This window comes from Marmota flaviventris, chromosome 1 (assembly GCF_047511675.1).
Source record: "Marmota flaviventris isolate mMarFla1 chromosome 1, mMarFla1.hap1, whole genome shotgun sequence".
Taxonomy (NCBI): Eukaryota; Metazoa; Chordata; class Mammalia; order Rodentia; family Sciuridae; genus Marmota; species Marmota flaviventris.
The window spans coordinates 34,105,067-34,127,524 of NC_092498.1; the positions used below are offsets into that span (position 1 = coordinate 34,105,067).

Sequence of the window (22,458 nt, forward strand, 5' to 3'; positions counted from 1 at the left end):
GAGAGTACTTCAAATCCTTGATTTAAAATGAACTTGGAAGTGAAATAGAACTCTTTTATGCTATTAAAACAAAAAACAATTTTAATAGATTTCTAATAGATATTAAGTGAGCTAAATATTATATTGCTTCATATCATCTCATTCATCTTCAGTCTATCCATCTGTTTATGCATCTAGTGCAGGCTGGCCGTGCTAGGCTGGTTTAAAAATGAAGTTATTTTAGTAGTATAGACCATATTTCTCTACCACTTAAGCCCTCTGGTCTCTTAAAAATTTTACACTGTTTTCTGGGAGCTCCCAAAGGAGGTTGCAATTGTGCAAATGATAAGGCTCCAGTGACCGCCTGTGAAGCTAAAAGCAGTTTGCAGGACTTCAGCGTCCAAGTCCCTGGGCCTCATTCTTTGCTCTGTCCCCATCTTCATCCATGAACTATCCTTCACTCACTGCAGAGTGAGTTTTATTACTCTGTGCTGGTTTCATTTGGTGAAGCAACTGTTATTGATAACGATGCTTTGTGACCCCAAGTAGCCCATTGACTGCTAGGAATTCCAGAGAGTTCAGTCAGGGAATATCCCATAAAGAAGGGAACAGAACAACTCTATCCCTCAAGTGTGTATTCTTTGTCTCAAGGAAACCTATGCAATGCAAATTGGTATTCCACACCATCTCCCAAAGTTCATAATAAATATAGTCTTTGTAGTTTACTGATAGTACCTTAGCAAATGGAGTTCTGGCAGATCTGTCCCACCGGTCTGCTCTTCATGCCTGTCCAAATGTGAAAACTGATTATGCTCAAACTTGACTGTTTAATTTTATTTCAGGTTCAAAAGGTGATAGTCTTTACTGTTAGGGCAGACTACATTTTATCCAGAACAATTCAATACATATTTATTGTGCCTAGCGCTATGTGAGGTACTGAAGCCATAATGATAAATACATCCTGTTTCCTGCCTTTGAGGAATCTGTCCCTCCTCCATAATCAATAGCAAGAATGAGTGATCGGAGAATGCAACGTACATACTGAAATAATCAGTGCACGGTTTACCCAGAACAGCCAGCTACAGTGTACCCTGGCTTAGGACAGTCTGAAAGGTTGACAGCGGAGCAAACATAGGGATGGTTATGTTGGTTGATGGAAAAGGTCTTTGGAAGTCTGAGTTAGCTCCCATTAGGAGGCAGGCGACCTCACATGAAGAATACCTACCTCCTACCTCTGGATCCTTCAAATGGTGTGGGGATGGTTGGCGAACCACAGGTATTCCTAAGGCTGGTTCCTATTAGGCAGTGAAAACTAGACGCCTTGCTTTTCCTTGTCCTTGCTGTGAAATGAAACCGATGAAGTCAGTTACTATTTAGACAAGTGAGTGAGTGCTGTTCATTTGGGAGATACTGTTCCTGGAGAGGGACTGACCAATAGAATTCGCTGAAGGGCTTTGGTGGGGGCAGAGGGAGAGGCACAGCTAGAGGGTAGTTCAAGTAACTCGGGAATGAGTGGCAACTCTGTTAATGCCATTAAGTTAAACCTACCTAATCAAAATCATAAGGAAAGCCTTACCTTCGCAGATACGTTTTTGCTATCCTGCAAATAAAATATGTAGCTCAAAATCTGGCACAATGACTGTCTACACATGGCTGAATATCTATGAAGAAAAATACCTAAGAGAAGTTTGCTTTGCCAGATGCTTGGTATCATGTAGTCAAAACATTTTGAATGTGTTTTTAAAATAGTCTTCCAGATGTATGACAACTTGTAGGCTAGCCGTAGCCCTTGCCTTCATTTTGGAAGAGAGTTGGAAAACTGAAGTAGTTACCCAAATTATGCAGGAAAATAGAATTCTTATTGCCTTCCCGATCTGGTCTGATTGCCTTGGGAAAAAGTAGTTTATTATTATTTTTTTTTTGTCATTCTACCAATTTCTTCAATATTGTATTCTACTTGACAGATACGGACACAGTAGGATTTTCCATGTTTCATTGCACTTGCCATGCTAAAAGATATCACTGCCACCAAGTTTTGACATTTCCAACTTTGGAATTAGTGAATTATGTGGATCAACTTCATTTGATGTTTATTTTCTCTATCATTTGATATTAAATATGATAAATTCCATGGATATAAATTTTCCCAGTATCTTTTCATTTGAAGACGTATGTTCAAGAAGGTGGAATGAAATAAGGAAAAAATAACTAATAGAGTTTTATTTATCCTTGAGCAAGATTTTCCCATTACAATTCACATTTTTCCATTAGAATTATGTGCTTTGTCAAACCCACTGTAGGTTGTTTACATATGCGCACAATAGGTGCTAAATATTCAACGACCTACTAGAACTGCAGGAAAAATCACTCGGGAGAATTTGCACCTTATGAGTTTTATACAACTATTTCCTCTAGACCAAGAAATATTCTATTTGTACTTAGGTTCCTCAGTGAGTAAATCTGTGGACTTTATTATTGATATAGTATCATTGCACGGTTTTAAAGAAGAGAATACCTGGGGTAGCAAATTCTGAAGTGGTGTCCTGTGCCAATCTAATTCTCAAAAATTATATCTTTTGTCAACAGAAATACAGTGTTCTGTGTATTTTAATTTACTCCTAATTACTCTTTGACACCAACTATAAATGATACATTAATAAAACTGCTGCCTATAATAGATTGTCATCTCTTTCTGAACTCTATAAAGACAGTATTCCTTATTTTTTAAAAAAGTTATTTTGATAAGAAATTTGCCTAAGTGATGAAGACTAATTGGCATACAGTGCCAACTGCTTCAAAACAATTGGAAAACTTAAAAATTCTGTTTATTTAGGTTCCCTGCCAAAACCATCCTGAAACTTTATCTGCATTGGTGGAAGAAGGATCAGATGGCAGTGGGGGGCGGGGAGTAGCTTATTGTTGTATTTTTTTTTAATGCTATGAGGGCAAATTTGAACACTCTTAAAACATAGCGTATGAATTTTGATTGAAGTGATGATTGGTATCAGAGATAGTTGTGCAGTGAATGTGACTTATATTTAAAGGATTTGTTTAGAAGGAAAATGTATGTGACTCTCAGGATTTTAATAATGGCAGAATTTGGCGGGGGGGGGGGGCGGGTTGTGTGTGTGTGTGTCGTTTTGTTTTGTTTTTCTGGTAAGATTTCAGTATGCCCTCTGCATCTTGTTCCTACCTGAGAATTACCATCCTTCCTTTCTTGTTAATTGATCTGTTTGGAATTTTTAAACGGTAACTGGAAAAAGGAATTTAGCATGAGATGGAGTAACAGGGATGTAGAAAGGAGTTTTAAATATCTAGTCTGGCTAAATCATTAACTTTCTTTATGTGCCTGTAGGCAATTCATATTCCTGGTTAGGAAAATCTGTCACAACAGATTATATTTTATCAGGCAAAAGAAAATAGGACAGATCTAGAGTTCATTTTTTGAGCCACAAAATAGGGTCAGGTAAAAATAAGCTTGAGTGTGTATGAAGGTTGTGTGTCTAGCAGGGATCAGAAGCACACAATCTACATGTGACCATGACTTTGGCTAATGATGAACCATGGGAATTAACTAATCAACCCTACACACAATTCAAAGTATTTAACATTTTCTCAAAATATTTACAAGCTTATAAAATATTTGTTCAAAACTGTGGCCACCTGAAGATATCTAGGTCCTAAACCATAAACCTGAGAATGTTAACTCATGGGGCAAAAGAGATTATGCAAATGTGATTAAGTTAAAAATATTGAAATTACCCTGTGTTTGCTGAGTGGGCCAATGTAATCATAAGGATCCTTGTAAATGAAAAAGCAAGAGAGTCACCCTCAGAGAAGTGATGATGGAAGCAGTCAGAGGGCCATAATGTAAAAAAGACTGGACTTTGATAATGGAAGGTGACCATGAACCAAGAAATGAGAGTAACCTCTAGAAGCTGAACAGAAGGCCCACTAATGGATTCTCCTCTAGAGCCTCTAAGAAGGAATGCAGCCCAATATAGCCCTATATTTTAGTATTTCTAACCTTCAGAACTGTGAGATACTAAGTTTGTGTTGTCTTAAGCTGCTCAGTATATGGCAATTTGTTACTGCAGCAAGAGGAAACTAATACAGACAGCTACAAATTAACTATCTTAGACACAAAGAACAACACAGAAAAGAAGCCCATTAAAGAAATTCAACCTGATAAGATTAACATGAATTACCCATAGAAAATGGAATTTTCCACTCCCTCCATGTCCAATGAGTCGGGGGAGAGGTGACACCCTGCCTCTCCTGTACAGTCTTTGTGTGTTACCCTAAGTGACCAGAGCAGGAAACAAACAGCTTTCATGTCAATCAGATTGTTTTGTTTATGAAGGATTATCTATAAAATATGGTCTGCATTTTGCATTCTGAAGAGCTGGACTACCCCCAATCATTTTTTTTAGCTAGGGCAGTGGCTCTTAAATGAAGAAATATTTCTGAGAGAGAGTTAAGCCGCATAAACAAAATGACACAGCTGTAGTCAGGGACCTCTTCTAGAACTTGAGTTCACTGACTGCCTTCTCCCCATAGATGAGGGTGCCCTGGTTCCAAGGGCTTTTCCAGAATCTGAAATAGGAGAATGCCTTTCACTAAGCTACTTTCCAGCACTCAGTGTAGATTACAAAGGGAAATTAGCACATGAAGAAACCCTTTGGAAACTAAAGGGGCCATGTTCCTTCTCTTGCTATGTTATTTGGCTGGCCCCCTATCCACGTCATTTTCAAGTATGGGGCCTGCTTCAATAGAAACAGCCAACAACTGTGGATCTCATCAAGTGGGGCTCAGAGCATATAACTTTCAATGTGGGGGAGCTATAAGAAATATTTTCAAGTTCTGGAGTGGTCTAACAGGAATAAGGCAAAATGTATTCAAAGGGAGATGGAAAAATCAAGCTTAGGGATCTTGTTTTTCAGGACTGTTTTAGTGACTTTGTGAAGTATTGCAGACAATTCATTATAATTTATCATACTGATTCTCATAGATTGGATGAAGCCCAAACACAACTGAGTAGATTCATATTAAATTACCTCTTACTTAAAAGGAGGGTGGTCTCACCAGGGCAGGATGGAGTTCATTAGCAGGCCAAGAAGATTTTCTTAACTCTTCATTATCTGGATTCATATTGTTCCTGCATCCCCAGGATCATTGGACATCTTTCTTTTTTTAACTCTTGGAGAAATGCAGTGGGCACTTGTCACCAAAGATAAAATACTCATCATCACCAGTCTATAAAAACACACAGATGACTAGGAAAATGCTCCTGTTCTTCTTCTTTTTCAGGGAAAAGGAAAAAAATACTGTCCTTTGGTAATTTTATTTAGATTTGCATGAACTAAAATATCACACTCCATTATGACAATTGACTGATGTGTATGTTGGATGTACTCTAACATATGTGTTCAGGAATTTATGACCACATTTCTTCCAGCTGACCAGTACCCTTACCTACATCATTTAATGAAGGACATAGTTTAGGATAGGTTTCTACTTTGGATCTCTCTTTCCAGATCTCTCCAATCTCTCTTTCCAGAACTGGAAACTTCAAACTCTATGATAAATGCCCTTTAATTTGTGCATTCTAAAGGTCTTATGTTTAGAGTAGATTTCTTCTGTGGACTAAGATAAATTCATCCAGTGCTATAAATTTAATCATTTGATCCTACAAGAATTTTGGTTCACCATTTTTCTTTGTTTCTTTGTTTGTTTATTGTTTTGTCCTTTTAAAAGCTAGCTTAGGGGCTGAGATTATGGCTCAGAGAAAGAGCGCTTGCCTCGCATGCATGGGGCACTGGGTTCGATCCTTAGCACCACATAAAAATTGAAGATATTGTATCCACCTATAACTAAAAAAATAAATAAATATTTAAAAACAAAAATAGTTTAGATTGAAGTCTGGGGAATTTGATTCCTATTTATTTGTTGGTCCTCCAAGAATATATAAATGGTGTTTTATGATGGGATATACCTCAGTTTAGGAATGAACAATCCAGGACAGATTTTTAATATTCTCCATGCTCAAGTCATTCTCAGTCTTTGAGTCTCTTGAAAAGGGTGTGGTATAGAAATATGGAGATTCCATGAGACCTGGGGTTGGTAACAATCACAAAAATCAGTTTGCACTTTTCTCATGCATGGACCAAATAGCAATCAATTAAACCTAGGTTTTTTCCTATTGCTTTTTCATACTTCAAAGTAGTAGTTTATCCATAGAACAGACGAGCTAGACAGTTCTTAAAGGTCATCTGGTTCATCTTCATGACTTCTGCATAAACATATCTAAGTAATTCCAGAAAAAAAAAGGACAACTTCACTGAGACTACTTCTGCCTTGTTGCCACATAGCTTCATTGGGTTCAGGCTTCACTTTTTATTTGTATCCTCAAGATCTGTATTAACCACATAGTTTTAATGTGAGGAAGAACCAATTCTTGCTGAATTATTTTATTTTCCTGCTAAATTTAGAATGATCTAACTGATTCCATGGACTGTCACAGATGGCAAATCCACCAGTCACTCAGACTCAGACAAACCATGTGAAGAGGTTGTGAGTGGTGGAACACTTTGGGTTTTTTTTTTTCTTCTTTTATATTTTTTTAATAGTTCCCCTATAATTTCTGACCTAAGTGGCTTGGTCATGATCTAATGTGGGATTATTCCATGATTCTTTGGGTGGATACTCCAAATGTAGATTTATTTTACTAGCAGGGGGTTCCTGAGTGACATATGGAGACTACATTTTCTTCTTCCTTTTTCAATGTCCTCATGCACAAAACCCAAATCCTACAAATGCAGAAGAAAAAAAAATGCACAAATCAGAACACAAATCTTTCGTGCAATTATTTTCAGACCCTCTTGCTAGTACATCAGTTCTAAATCCAATCAGCCCATTTATTATTATGCTGGTAAAAATAAAATTCCTGGTAACTGAATTCTTCTCTTGGATTCTATTGCTCAGGGCCATTATTGCCTCTTTTACGTGGCCAAGGAAGGAATCATGGACTAAAAATATGGCTCTTCTTATCCATGTTTATCCATACGATTTCCATCAAGGTTAAGTGGATAGTAACATATTTCTGAATGCTCTGTTTGCCCCCTTTGCAAGGACTTAGTACTTTTTTAATAAAAGTAAATGTAATTTGTGGCTACACTTCAAGTAAGATGGTTTGATGGTACAGTGGAGCAGCCCCAGCCCTGGATTTAGAGAAGTCGTGTGGCTGAGTCCCTTTGCGTCTCTTTCATGTGGTTGGCTGAGCCTTTCTCAGAAACCTCAAAGGTTTTTGAAGATACTAAACTGGAGACATTCAAAATTCTTCCCTCCCTTTTTGCTATTAATCCTTCTTGTTTTAACAAGCACTGAAGTTAATGCTGCCTACAATCTTTCCTGTCTATTGGAACTCTTTTTCTTATTTCTCAGATAAAGTAATCTCTTCTCTCTGGTACATAACTTCCATAAATCAAAGAGGTAGATGACAAAACATGCCATATCCAAAAATCAACTTCCTTTTAAAAAAAAAATTAAATAAGACTTAGACTTTTGATTTGAAGAAGGCTGGTGCTTTGTAGCATACAAAAAAAAATGATCCATATATTTCTCTCTTCCTCTTCTTTTTAGTCTGTATAAAGTAAAAGCTAGTGTCCACTGCAGCCTAGCATAGCAATTTTGGTTTCATGTTTCTTTAAAAATTGGACAATAATATTTAGTAAGTGGTTGGAAGTCTATACGGAAGAAAAGAACACATTGACCTGAGTGTTTCAGTGAGCATTACTGTCAGATGTGATGGCATATCCTCACCTGGTTTTATCTATAGTAAAATTTTTGAATAACAAATTTATCAAAATAGGAAGTATCATGTGGATGTGGATGGATAGATTAAGGAATAAATAGATAATCATACCACCACTGTATTCTAATCTTTCACCAACTAAGTTCAATACATCAAACCCTTGGATCTTTTTCTTGTTTTGTTTTGGTTCTGAATATTTAGTACAACCTGAAGACATCTGTTTGTCCCATCCTAATCATAAAATAGGAAGAAAATAACAACAACAACAATGAGCAAACCCAAATTGAAGGACATCCTACAAAGTACTCCTCAAAACACTGAAGAAAATCAAGAGAAAAGTGAGAAACTGTCACAGCCTAAAGGGACCTAAGGAAACATGATGGCTGAGGGTTATATGATCTCTTGGATGGGATCCTGGAACAGAAAGAGGACATTAGGTAATGAGTAAGGACAGCTAAATCAAGTATGAACCTTGATTTGATGATGTATTGATATCAGTTCCTCGGTTGTGACAACTTGCTATATACTAACATAACAACAGAGAAGAAGTTAATAGCAATAGCACAGCATTAGTATATAGGAACTGTATTGTCTATACAACTCTCTGTCAAATTCAAACCCTATTATTAAAAGTTGTGCTGATTTATCTACAAAACTCTGTTGCTATGAGGGTTGAAATAGGAAGAGTGGGAACTACTTTTCCTTTTACAAACTATGGATAGAAATTCCTCAACTGCTCTACCATGTGGCAGGTGGTGGGTCACAGCTAGTGGAGCAACTAGCAGAAGATAGGTTTTCAGTACATTGTGAGGTTGAGGTGCTGAGGTAGATAGTTTCTAAGAATAACTTTGCATTTGAAGAACTTGCTACCAAGATTCTCCACCTGGTTGTTGGTTAGTTTTTAACCAGAATGTAAAAAAAAAAGGAAAGAAAAGAAAACTTTTGTATGTGTATAAAAAAACTTGAATTGGAGTATGTGTCTTGCTTTTTAAGACTCTATAAAGGCTCTCCAGGTACGGGCAAGACATAATGTGCCTCAAATTTTTCATTTATTTTTGTTTTTGAACTTTTTTTAAAAAATGCAGGTCACCTTTTTTTTAAATTTTCAAAATGTGACTTTTTACCAAAGATAATTCCATCTCCCAAGAACCTATTTTTAAAAAATATATATATACATATTACTTCTTACTTGTTGAACTTGAAATGTTCCCCAGGTACTCTATGTCTCTAAATAGAAAGCCCTTTTTGTTTGTTAAAGTACACAGAGACACCATTGCTTTGCACAACAATCAATACCATTTCACATAAATATTTGGGGGGATATACACACTCATTAAAAAAGAATTTGTTGTATTGCAATGGCATTTTCAGTTTGGTTGCACAGTGACAAGATGAAAATGAAGCATTTTCCCCCAAAACAGTGGTGATAAACACAGAGCTTGTCAGTGGTGACCCAACTGGTGTCCCAGCTGCTCCATAGACACTCATGAAATGATTAATTGGTCTCAATCAGTTCTCAGCAGGAATACCCACCTCATGGTAAATATCACTACAATTGATACTAATTAGCTCTGTTGCCACCTGTCACAACTGATAGGCTGGGAACTGAGTGAGGGGAGCCATCTTTATGCCAGTAAGAGAAGCCCAACTGGAGAGGGGTCAGAGACTCACTGTCAAAGCCACTGTGGCAAGCAGGGAGCCCACAAGCCCTCTCTGCCATGTAGCAATATGTGAGGTTCAGCCTGTGACTCCCAGGCCCATGGAAGTGAGGGAGTCAGAAGTTGGGTGTGCAGGGGGTGGGATCATGGATCGCTAAGAGAAAATGCACCTGTCTTCAGTTGATTTAAGTTTTTACAATATATTGACTTTGAAATCAGCCAGGCTGTGGTTCAAATCTGGGTTTTGCCACTTTCTGCTAATTCAATCTTAAACCAATAGCTTTACTTCTCTGAGCCTGGTTTTCCTATTCTGAAAAACACGGAAGCCAAGTTATCCAACTAAAAGGAACAATACAATGTTAGGTCATGCTTGAAACTCAGGTGCTCAAAAACTTTGGAATGCCCCCACAGCTAAATAGTCATGTGACCTGGGGCGACAGTGGTGATGTTCGTTAGCCCTCCTAACAATAAACAGGAAAACTCCAATATATTTAGTGTCCCCACATATAGTGATGATGTAGGAAAGTTGGGACCTAACCCTTCACTGTCATTTTCAGTTATCCTTTTCTGAGAGTCTCATTATTTCCGTGAAGAAGAGAAGCTAGATGAGATATCAAACTAGCAATTAACATTGAAGGAAATGGCAATCTAGCAGAGGAAAATATCATATTTTCTTCAGTTGGGCCAGTTGTGAAAATGGCACATAATCCTATAAAGAAAAGAGCCCAGGCTTGGAACTACACTGGTGCAAAGCAAATGCATTCCAAATGACACCAAACTCTACCAAATTATCGTTTTGGAATTGGGTTTTTCAACTTTGTCCACCATATCAATCACCTGGGTCTCTTCTAAATACACACATCACAAGGTCTCTTCCCAGAAATTCTGACCAGATAGATCCAAGATGGGACCCAGGAATCTATGTTTTTGCTTGTTGTTTGTTTAAATTGACAAGGAAAAAATGTATATATTTGTCCTATAAAGCACGATGTTTTATATAAATGTACATTGCAGAATGGCAAAGTCAAGTTATTTAACTTGTGCTTTTCCCCATATACTTACCTTTGTGTATGTGGTGAGACTATTAAAATATACCCTTTGAGCAATTTTCAAATGTACAATATATTATTTTTTAAATTATTTTTTGGTAGTAGATGGATACAATACCTTTATTTTAAGTATTTATTTTTATGTGATACTGAAGATGCAACCAAGTGCCTCACACATGCTAAGCAAGCACTCTACCACTGAGCCACAACCCCAGCCCCTACAATATATGATTAACTTTAGTTACCATGATGTACAATTGTTCTATTGAACTTATTCCTCCTGTGTAACTGAAATTTTGTGTCTTTTGCCATTTTGACTAACATCTCCCCTAATTCTTTCATCCTGCGTCTTCTAGTAACCAATCTGTGTTTTCCACGAGTTCTCCAAGCACTTACATTCAGATAAGTTTGAGAAACATTGATTTAAAAGAGTATTCTTCATACTTGACCGAACAGGGGAGTTTTTAAAAATATTGATGATGCCTGATTCCCACCCCAGAAATTCTGATTTAATTGTCATGGAATGTGGCCTGAGTATTAGGTAATTTTTAAAGCTCTCTAGTTGATGTTAAGGTACAGACATGTGTAGAGTGACACTGGTTTAGAAAATAGCCTGAGCCAGGCATGGTGGCACATGACTGTAATCTCACTGGCTTGGGAAATTGAGGCAGGAGGATCGTGAATTCGAAGCCAGCCTCAGAAACTTAGTGAGGCCTTAAGCAACTTAGTTAGATGCTGTCTCTAAAGAAAATATGGAAATACTTTTTCCAACCTAGACCATCAATACAGGACAATGGATTTATGAAAATATTTGTTGACTAAAATGAGGAGTCCTCTGAACCTCCTTTGTTTCTGGATATGTTTCTTCAAATTAGGAATAAAGTCATCTCTAATCATGTATATGTAGTATGTCAAAATATACTCTACTGTCATGTATATCTAAATAGAACAAGTAAATTTTAAAAAGAAAGGGGATGTGGCTCAGTGGTTAAGTGCCCCTGGATTAAATTCCTGGTACCAAAAAAATATATATATATCCAAAGGGTGCCTTATTGATGAATAAGTAATAATCAGATGTAAAGTCATATCACAGATCAGTCTATTCCAGGTCTAATTTGAGGTCTGAAAGGGTTATCAAGAATAAGGACTCACTCAAAAGAGTTAAACCACATAACAGAATAGTCTAATAATACATCTAGAAGACAGTTTTCCAACCTAGACCATCAATACAGGACAGTGGATTTATGAAAATATTTGTTGACCAAAATGAGGAGTCTTCTGGACCTTCATTGTCTCTGGATATGTTTCTTCAAATTAGGAATAAAGTCATCTCTAATCCTATGTGGAGGGCATATCACTTATCAAGGTCTTTAGTTGCCTAATTCAAATCTTTCAGCAGCTCCAGGAAAGATGGGCAAAGAAAATGCCTTGTTCCATAGGCAGGGCAAGAACATCATGTTCCTGTTGTGAATCAAAAAGTAAGGCTCAGACACCTCACATGCATTAGGATGACTGCTATAAACAAACAAAAGAAAAAGAAGAGAGCAAGTGTTAGAGATATTGGAACCCTTGTGATATAGTGGTGGAATATAAAATGGTAGTCATTATAAAAAAAAGTAAAACAGTGGTTCCTCAAAAAAATAAATAAATAAAGGACAAACTACCATAGGATCCAGCAATTCCACTTATAGATATATACCCAAAAGAATTAAGCAGAGTCTGAAACAGGTAGTTGTACACCCATGTTCAAAGCAGCCACAATATAGCCTTTAGCTATTCACAGTAGCCAAAAGGTGAAAACAGCCCAAGTGTTCCTTCATGAATGAATCAACACACAAGATGAGGAGTCCTCTGGACCTTCATTGTCTCTGGATATGTTTGGATATCGTATGTACATACAGTGGGCTGTTATTCAGCCTTAAAAAGGGAGGAATTCTACATATGTTCATGGATGAGCCATGATGACAGTATGCTAAGTGAAATAAGCCAGTCACAAAAGGCAAACACTGTGTGATTGATTCCACTCACACGAGCTATCCAGACCAGTCAAATTCAAAGCAATGGAAAGTGAATGGTGGTTGCCAGGGGTGAGGGGAAAGAGGAAGAAGGAGTTGGTGTCTTGTGGGGACAGAGTTTCAGCTGTGGAAGATGATGAAGTTCTGGCGATGGATAGCAGTGACAGTGGCACAACATTGGTGAGTGTACTTAATGCCATTGAGCTGCGTGGTTAAAAATGGTTAGAATGGAAATTTTTATATTATGAATATTTCAGCACAGTTTTTAAAGGTAGATAAATAATAATTTTTAAAAGTGCCCCAAATTAAGCAAACAAAAACAATTTAAAACTTGGTTCACACAACTTATAGGAGCCAGAGCAGAAATTTCTCTGGACTTGAAGTCTGCTGATCCTTCCTTTCTACCTCAGTGCCTCCCAGGGAGTAGAAACTGGAGATAATGCTCAGAAAGAATTACAAGGCAATGACTAAGTGTTTGACAAGAGAGTGATCCAGGTAGTTCAGACAATTGTCCACAAGATTAAAACTGAGGCTGGGAAGCTCCATGAGGTTGAAAACTTGTCTGTACCCAATTTTCTTTTAAAAATTAATATGTATATCATGCCACATAAATTCAACCTTCAAAGTCTGTGCTTTTTAGTAAACTCACAAAAGTGTGCAATTATGACTTATCCATTTAGAATTTGTTTTACTTAAAGTTTATCAAAATTCATCCATGTTATAGCCTACATCTGTACTACATTGCTTTTTATTGTTGAATAACATTCGCATGGATTTACCACATTTTGTATATCCATTCATCAGTTGATGGACATTTGAGTTGTTGGCACCTCTTGGCTATTATGAATAATGCTGTTGTGAACAAGTTTTTGCATATGTTTATGTCTTCAGTTGTCCTGTGTATGTAACTAGAAGTGGAATTGAAAATTAAAATAACTTTGTTTATTTATTTATTTGAGGAACTGCCAGGCCATTTTCCAATGGCTGCCCTCATTTTACAATCTCACTATTAGAGTGTAATGGCATTCCAACTTCTCCACATCTTCATCAACACTATTTCCCTCAAAGAGAGAGAGAGAGAGAGAGAGAGAGAGAGAGAGAGAGAAAGGTATAACTATACTAGTGTGTGTGAAGCAGCATGTCCTTATAGTTTGCATACCACCCTTTGTAATCTTGGCCTACTACCCAGAAAAATGTATGTGATAGGGTATCAGTAGGGAAAGTCATGACATTCCTAGAGATTCTATGGAAGGTCATCAGGATGATTGATATCTAGTCTTTGGGAAATAAGATCTTAGAATCAGATACTTTATTGCTTTCTTTCTTTATCATGCTTTCTTTTCTTTTTTCTCTTTCTTTTTTAATTTTTTTTTTTTTTTTTTGCGCAAACTGAGTTTAGAAGTAGCAGACAAGCTAATTCCATCTTTCCTCCTAGGCATTCTGGCACTAATAAGGGAATAACTTTTGGGAGATGGTCACTCTTGCAGTTTAGAAGAATGGAATGCACATTTGGGCATAGAGATTTAGAGAGAGGACAGGAGAATCCTAAAGGGGAAAAAAAAAAGGATCATTTTCTTTTATTTCAAAGTTAAGTGCCTGGCTCACAATGCAGGGTGTCTTCAATACCTTCACACCTTCCACATTGTCACGTGCCTGGTGCCACATGATCGCCTCTAAAAAGAGTTTTCCACAGCAGTGTTCTCCAAATAAAATATTTTTGTGGGTTTCTTAGATACTTGCAGAAATATCTATACAAGTTCACTGGTAGCCAGAAGGATCTGATCTGTCTGCCTCACAGCCCTCTGACAGTTAAGCATTTGCTTTTAGGCAAATAAAATGTCAGCCACCATTAAACAGCATATGGCAACAATATGGCCATTCCCTCCCTGGGGACTGACTTCTCCCCAGAAGAGATGGTACTTGAAATAGGAGATGCTTTTGAATGCAGGACCCCTATCCCTCCCACCCAGGCATGAAGGATGGGGAGTGGGCAGAGTGCCACACACAGACGGACGTGGGCAGCCAGATCAAATGTGAACCTAGAGGGCACGCTTCCCAGCCAGCATTGACCAAAGGCTGTTCACCCTGGGCATATGGGTCTGTGGTTAAGGGGAAGTACGATCCGTAAGCTGGCCTGGATTAGCTCTGCAAAATAGAAAACAGCCTCCACAGCCACTTAAAGAGGGGTTTGGGCTGACTTTGAATTGAATGCAGTGGTGTGCAATGAGTGAAGGGAGACGTTCAAAGCCGGCTCCCCACCCTTCCCGTCTCCGTGGAATTCCCTCGATGAATGGGCTAAAATAAACTGACTTCTCTTGAAATAGACGATGAGGATGTGGAACCGCATCTAGTGGGTCAGCTTGTGTGCAAAGGCTCACATAACAATGTGGGTCAGGAGGAGAGCCACTGTGCAGGGATGGCCAGGAACCGGGCCGCCTGTTCAAGACTGAAAAGTAAGCCAAGCTTCCTCAGGAGTCTCAGAGATAATGCATCTGTTGAAAACAACAAAATGATCTCTGTCAACAGAGATGGCCTGGTCCTCAAGACATAGTCTCCGCATCTTGATTGGCTTGATTTGGGGGAGTGTGCTATGCAAATGATCAAGATGGGATGCTCATCCTCTTGGATCATTGGTCCCTTGTGTAACCCCATCCCTGTGTTACTTGTTGGAATATAGTCAGGCAGACTCACCAGTTTCACCTCAAGCCTTGAATATCCAAGACTATCCTGTTTCTGAGTCCCTGTTTGGACCAACAATATGGCCACATCATGAAATCCCCAGCTCAACAGTAATGGCAGAAACACTTACTGTGATGAAGAGGTTAACATTCACCAACTTTGTATTATTTTCTACTCATGTAATTGGCTTGATTAGAATTCTAAAAGACTCTATGTAGATTTTCAAAATCATTCTGAGGCTCTATTACTTTAAAGAATATAATAAAATAATTAATATTTTAAACTAAAAAAAAAAACTGTACCCATATGCATTCATATAGAGCCCAGAATAAAAAGGCAAAGAAACTTCTTCTCAATTAATTTTGTTTGTCATTATTAATCCTAGTTTAATAATGCCTATTTACAACACTGGATGACTTAACTTAAATTGTGAACACCAAAAAAGTGATGAAATTTTTAAAAATAACAGTATTATTAATATATTTTTCATATAATTTGCCCTCAGAAAAAATACTGTTGAAAATGAAGACAACAAAAAATTCTACATTTTTTTTGAAGTGTCAACCAATTTTTCTGAAGTGCTTTTTCATTTTTTTTTTAACCATAGATGTAACTGACAGGATGTTATCAACATTGGCACCTCTTACTGACAGCCAGGAAATTCCATGACAATGGACAGCAGAAACAATGACTAGATCAGTAGCTGCTTGAGCAGCAGGAGATTGCAGGTTTCCAAGCCCAGACTTCCCCAGTTGGAAGAGGGGCTCACTCTGTGCTGTAGATGGAGCACTGTTCCCAAGTCTAAAGCAGAGGAAGCATTTGGATGCAAATAAAAACTAAGTCAGTCTCCCAAGTGTTTGCCACCTTTACATCAAGGATCAGAGTATTTAACAACATCTCAGGAAATGTCTGAATTCTAAACTTTACATCTAGATGATGGTGATCATACTGCCTTAATGCTTCCCTATAAATAATAGTGTCAAGTGTGGACATCTGTGGTCAGCTACATATACGTATACACATAGACACATAGCTATACTTTATCATCCAAATATAAAATGAAAATAAACATCTACTCTTTTTCCTCATGGAAATATTGTAAATATTGATTTTCAGCAAAACAAAGTAGATTCTCGTGGCAGAAATCTGGTGCCCCAAGGTGCTTTTTGACTTTTTTTTTTTAAAACCAAATTTAAGTAGAATTCTGAATCCAAGATTGAGAGGCTTTGGTGACATTTGCAATTTTAACAAACGGTTTAGTAGACCTCAATGCTAAGTGTTTGGTAAATAAATAAATGAAGATAGAACAAATTTACGAGTAAATAAGTACCCTATGGGGTCAGATTCCGATTGGAGCCAACTCTGTGTTTCATTTTCATAGAAATACCTACGCTGTTTGTTTTGCTCCAGTCTCTCAACAAACTGTACAAGATTTGGAGGAAATTTTGCTGGGATTTAACTGAAACACGGAAGCAATCAAGTGGTTAAATTCTGGATTTTTCCAATTGAATGACATTCCTTTATCCATATCGATTTGAGCCTTGGCAAATTCATTGTTGATACCACCTGGATAATTTTAAGTCTTTCTGAAGCTTTCTAAAAAACTTTCCAACATAGCTCAGGCAACATAAGAATTTCATCAATTGAAAACTAAGAATCGTTTCTGTGGGATGTGTAAAACAAGAAGCTGACCAGCATTATTTTCTTTTTCTTTAATTCGGTGTCATTATTGAGAGTTATTCTTGAACTTTATGAAAACCAGATTGGGGCATGGGTATGTTCTTCATCGAATCGTGTTTAAGGAATTGGAACTGAAAATCATTCAAAACTAGGAAAACATGACATTGAAAAATAGTCTATATTCTTTATTCTACCTCAGAGTATCGAGACTGTTTCTGACTACGAAGCCTTAGGCTGACATTAGATCTGGTTTTGCTTTGTTTAGTTTTATTTATAAGAAACGGGCATTCACTTTACCTATCAGAAGGAAGTCGTAATTGTTTTCATCAGTTACTATTTTGCTGGATTATTAATTACAAACTTTGATTTCCATACTTGTTTGCTTAGAAAGCTATGATCTCTCACCATTGCCTGCAGAAAAAAATTCAAATAGGGCCATTCAGGGGCTTCTCTGGTCCAACCAAATGTACCTCTTCAGCCATGTTTCCTAACAGCCTCTTCCATGCTAGCTCCTTCCCTGTGGATCCGGATTAGACCATTGATGCTTCTGGTTCTGCTTCTCATTTTCTCATCTCTCAAAAGTGCTTTTGTCTTCTCCTATCCACTTGCAGAATGGTCCACATAGACTTCAGGGTGTAACACAACCCCTTCCATGAGGTAGATCTAGCCACTGTACATTTTCCACCTTCCTCTCCTTTCCTCTAAAACAAATCTTCCCCTCCCTTCACCCCTGTCTCACACACACACACACACACACACACAGAGAGAGAGAGAGAGACACAGAGGCTGCCATGATTTAGTCAGATCACGTGTGCAAGTTGGGAGTCTAGATTATGCCCTGAGCAAGGATGTCAAGCACCATGAACAAAAAGGGATGGAAATCCATCTTACTCTCCACTTGCCTAGGCATGTGCCTACCCATATGATTGTGTTTGTTCTAAGGGGCACTTTTTCCTATTTCACACAAAAGCACCGTATGGATTGGCAGCAACTCTATTCTTTTAAATGCATATATTCTTAGTTCCCTTTACCAGAACACAGGTTTGTTGGGGGCAATAGCTACCTTTTTATTCTCATTTTTGGTATAGTGACTTTCTTACACATAATAACTTCTCCACCGTTTAAATTGCTTTATGTTTTCTAGAATGCATTGAAATTATTGAATTTAGCTGAAGGAATGAAATGTGTTTATTAAAAACAAATACTTCAGCTGATAAGTGTAAAGATAGAAAGTGCTGCAGGAATCACAAGAGTCTTAGCAGATGTGGAAGAGTAACTTGTTTGATTTTAAGTGCATACGCTAGCTAAGTAATTTCATACAAAATATGGTGCCCAGTAGAACTTTGTGGAATTTCAGAAACCACATTTGTGATGCTATGACAGACCATGGGCAGAGTTGGACTGAAATCCATTTCTGGCTGTTTATTAAAATAGGCAAAGGATAACTTTAAGACTTGTCTGAAGTGGGCAGCTTCAAGGTCAAGGAGGATGCCAATGGGAGGTGAGGGAATTGGGGGAGGAGCCAGTTTGATTAGTCTGAGGTCAGTATCCTTCCTACAAGTCTACATTAAGGCTAAAACAAAAAAAAAAGAAAGAAAAAACTGGCCTGACTTAAAGTTCTGAAGCTAGAATTGATCTGCCATTACCAACACTGCACCTAACCTAAGTGAACGTGAAAGCCCTCAAAGTGAAGAACTGCTTTGTAAAAACTTCAGTGGAGAATTAATACCAGTTCTGTTGCCATTTTATTCGAGAAATGGGAAATGTCCAGAAAGCAAGTTTTACAGACCACAAAACAATGATGCACTTGAGATAGGTTTTATGCCTATTTGATAACAAGGCCAAGACTTCAAATTTCAGATTTCAAGGGGTAAACCATTGGCCAACCTCTCCAGAGAAAGTCCTATGTCTACGCACAAAATCTACTAACTATGCATTCAAAATCCCAGCTTTAAATTGCTTTATGTTTTCTAGAATGCATTGATTTATGCAATGAACCATTTTGCCTTCAGGAATAAACAGAGACGATGGTCTCCTCTAGAGCCGTTTCACAGTTCCCCTCTCTCTCCTTTTCCTTCACAGTCGTCTGTCATGTCAGTCTGCTTTGCCCGTTTCCATCCTAATTTGGTGGTTGGTGGGACTTATTCGGGCCAGATTGTTCTCTGGGACAATCGCAGCCATCGAAGGACGCCTGTGCAGCGGACACCTTTGTCAGCTGCAGCACACACGGTAAGTTGAGCTTTCATCATGTCCCTGTCAGCCACCAAGCCCTGAAAAGGAAAATAGCTCACCAAAGCATGGGTCTTACCAGTAATACAAAGTTAGAAGTACCTATTACAGCGATCATATTCTGACTGATTAAAATAAAGATGAATGAAAAAAGGTGAAGGAAGCATTGGGTTTAGAGAAATCTCTTCATCTCTAAGTTCTTGCACGTAAAAAAGATCTCCTTTGATGTCCCAGAGGCCACCAGTGAAAAGCGTTAAAACTGAAAAAAGACACAAAGTTTGGAAGAGGTAGCTCTGGAATCATTTGCCTAAAGAAAACCTCCACATTTATGTTAGAAGATGGAAACACATATTTTCAAATGACCATGAAAAGTCAGTACTTCATGTCTAGGGATAGCATAGGGGAGACACTTGCCAACAGGCCTTTTCCATTTGTGATTTGAGGGAGTACTATAACTTTAAATTCTGGAATGTGTGGTGTAAGTCTCAACATAAAGACTACAGTGACAATATAATCTCTAGGGTTAAAAGTCAACATATCAAAACCATTACCCATAATTTAGTAGAAGAGGTTCAGTATAGTGTTCATAAGACAACTGCTCTGTCATTTCCTTTAAGAGAATGACAGGTGTGGATAGTAATCGTTAGGAGGAATGAGAAGACAGACATGTCTCCATCAATCCTTGCTACCTTGACATTCAGGATAGCTGATGTTCCTTCTATGAAATGCCCAAATTACGCCCAAGGATACAGTTCTACTATTGTTTTCAATTTCCTTAATGTGGTTGCTTCATTTGTTTCGTCTGCTGGCCTCAAAACCATTCTGGCTTGAAAAACAACTGCAAGCTAAGACCATGAGGAGGAAAATTCTTCCGCTCTTGTAAGTTTGACAATGGGAAATGACAAATGCCAAGTCAGCCCTAATTTTGATTGATTGGGGCCATAGACACATGCAGGTGAAACTAGTTCTTGGGAATCTTGGGAAATTGCCCTGGCCTACCCCATTTCTCCAAACTAATAACAGAAAATTGTGGCCCAGGAGAAGACAGACTCAATGCAGGTGTTTTCTCAAGTAGTATAGAACCATTTCTTGGCTCTCTGTGGATGTCAGTCAGGTGCATTTGTGAATATGCCTTCTGAAATTTCAAAAAAAAATTATAAATCCAAATGTTAGAACGTTTAACAATAAGCTTTGGGGAAAATTCAAGTCCAGGAGTTCTTGCAAAGAGTTAACATTTCTTTTTCAAGTAACTTAAAATGTAATCATCACAACTAAAATGCAGTTACCATCGAACTGAGTGGCATTATTTATTTCTGCTAGAAAATAAAATGAAAACAAATTTGTTTTCTCTGTCACTGTGTTTTGTCTAATTCATAGCTGAAAGGGCACAGTTTAATTTTATGTTTGTCTTTCAAGTTCCATTATTGCCTGGCTGATTGGTACCAGGATCAAAAAGGAAAAAGAGGCCCACCACAGATTACTCACTAATTTCCTTTCACACCCACCACACATATGTATTTGAGACAACAGGAAATCGTAATTAAAACAAAATCCTTCTGCCACACAGTAAGTTTATTCCTAAAATAAATAAAAACAATCTGGCATCTTTAGTGGAAAAATAAGCTGTACTGTTGCTTTTTCTTTCCATTAAGCACAGTTTGTGTGTGTGTGTGTGTGTGAGAGAGAGAGAGAGAGAGAGAGAGAGAGAGATGCACTTGAGTAGGCAAGTGTCCCCAGTGTCTGCTTCTGTTCAGGTTTCTTTACCTCTCTTTTCTTTGAGACCAAGATTTATTACTCATGAAAGCACAAGCCATTGTACTGATTAAAGACCAGGAGGAGCTACTATATACACGCCTCCTGGGCATTTGGCTCTGTGCATTCCTCCAGGGTTGCCTGGGGTCTTGGCCTATTTGAGTTCTAGCAATTTGTGTCTGGAGTTTTAATCTATTCACGTTCTAGCAATTTGTGTTGTGGACCCACCGTTAGCAGAGAAGCCCCATTGGACTTTTGCTGAAAAGAAAAAAAAAACTGGATGGATTTTGGTTCATGACCATGTTTGCTCCATGTTTTCCACTCATGGGAATAAAGAAAGTTCAATTCAATGCAATGGCTTCTGGGATCAGACAAATTGAATTAAGATAATACAGCTTTTTTGCATATTCATTCACATATCCTTCTTCAGTTTTATGAAGTCTGCTATTTTTAGGTGAAATCTATTAAATCCATTCTTCCATGTGATTTCTACTCAGAGCTTTGCATGTTGTGTGGCTCGGGGCTTGAGTCTGATTGCACGCTGCTTCAGGTTTCATAACACTGGAGACTTGGGAAAGAGCATTGTCGACAGCCCCATGACCAATCAGTCCTCTTGATATTTGGAGACCTGATCAGGGTTCAGATCTGTTGTACTTACTACTATGCAGATCCACTCAGGCTGATTTAATTTGGAAGTGTCAGAAGGAACACAGCACAAAAAATACATAGGGACTTTGTTAACTGTCCATCAGCATGATTGAAAGAGGTCATTGTCCAAAAAATAAATGTAATCTTAGGATGCATTAATATAGACATATTCTTTATGAGAAGGCAGATTTTTAAGTCATGAGAAGTGACAATTCAGTGCTACCCAGATTTTTGTATTCTGTGGTCAGACTGTAGATAGACAATTCTGTGTTGTTCTCAGAACTTCACTGTTAGAGGAGTCTAGATAAAAGGCAGCATTAGAGGAACTCATATAAAAGACAGCATATTCAAAAGAGATTGACCAGGATGAGGAATATTTTGACAACCAGGTGGCCACGCATCAGCTCCAAAAGTTGGTGATACCTGGTCTATGACAAGACCTAGGGGTTGGGGTTAGAGCATTTAAAACAATAATCTATAAATATTTAAATAGCTACATTGTTTTCACTTGGTCTGTGTGATCAACAGAAGACACCACCTGAAAGTATTTCCACGAACTTTATAACATTTAGTGGAAGCATATACTCCCCAGGAGTTAGCACTAAAACTGGTTACTACTTAGGAAAGGTGTTTAAGTGGGTTTTGGACCACTTTTTGTATGAGACCGATCCATAGCTCCACTAAACAATTATTAGCACTCCTTCTGACCAGGACTTTATATGATAATAATAGTCTGGGAACCATTCTTTATATAATATCAGCTTTCTAATATTAAAGATTGTTTCGTTGTACTTGTGGCTAGGTATTGTGGACAGTAACTCATCAAGGGTAAGACTTAGACTGTCAGCTATTTGCACAGAGAAGCATCAAGTAAGTTGTGGTTTGGCCACTCATAGCTAAGCTGCCTGAAATCTAACCCTAATTGCTGCTAGGTTCTGCTTATGCTAACCTTCCAT

At 37.9% G+C, this 22,458-nt stretch overlaps 1 protein-coding gene across 1 annotated transcript in view; it reads left to right on the top strand.

Moving 5' to 3' along the window:
- Dync1i1 (dynein cytoplasmic 1 intermediate chain 1) overlaps nucleotides 1-22,458 on the top strand; it is a 294,624-nt gene that overhangs the window by 208,170 nt on the left and 63,996 nt on the right. The window contains exon 10 of the mRNA XM_027952799.2: nucleotides 18,956-19,102. Coding sequence (XP_027808600.1) covers nucleotides 18,956-19,102 — 147 coding nt within the window. The remainder of the gene's footprint in view (nucleotides 1-18,955; nucleotides 19,103-22,458) is intronic.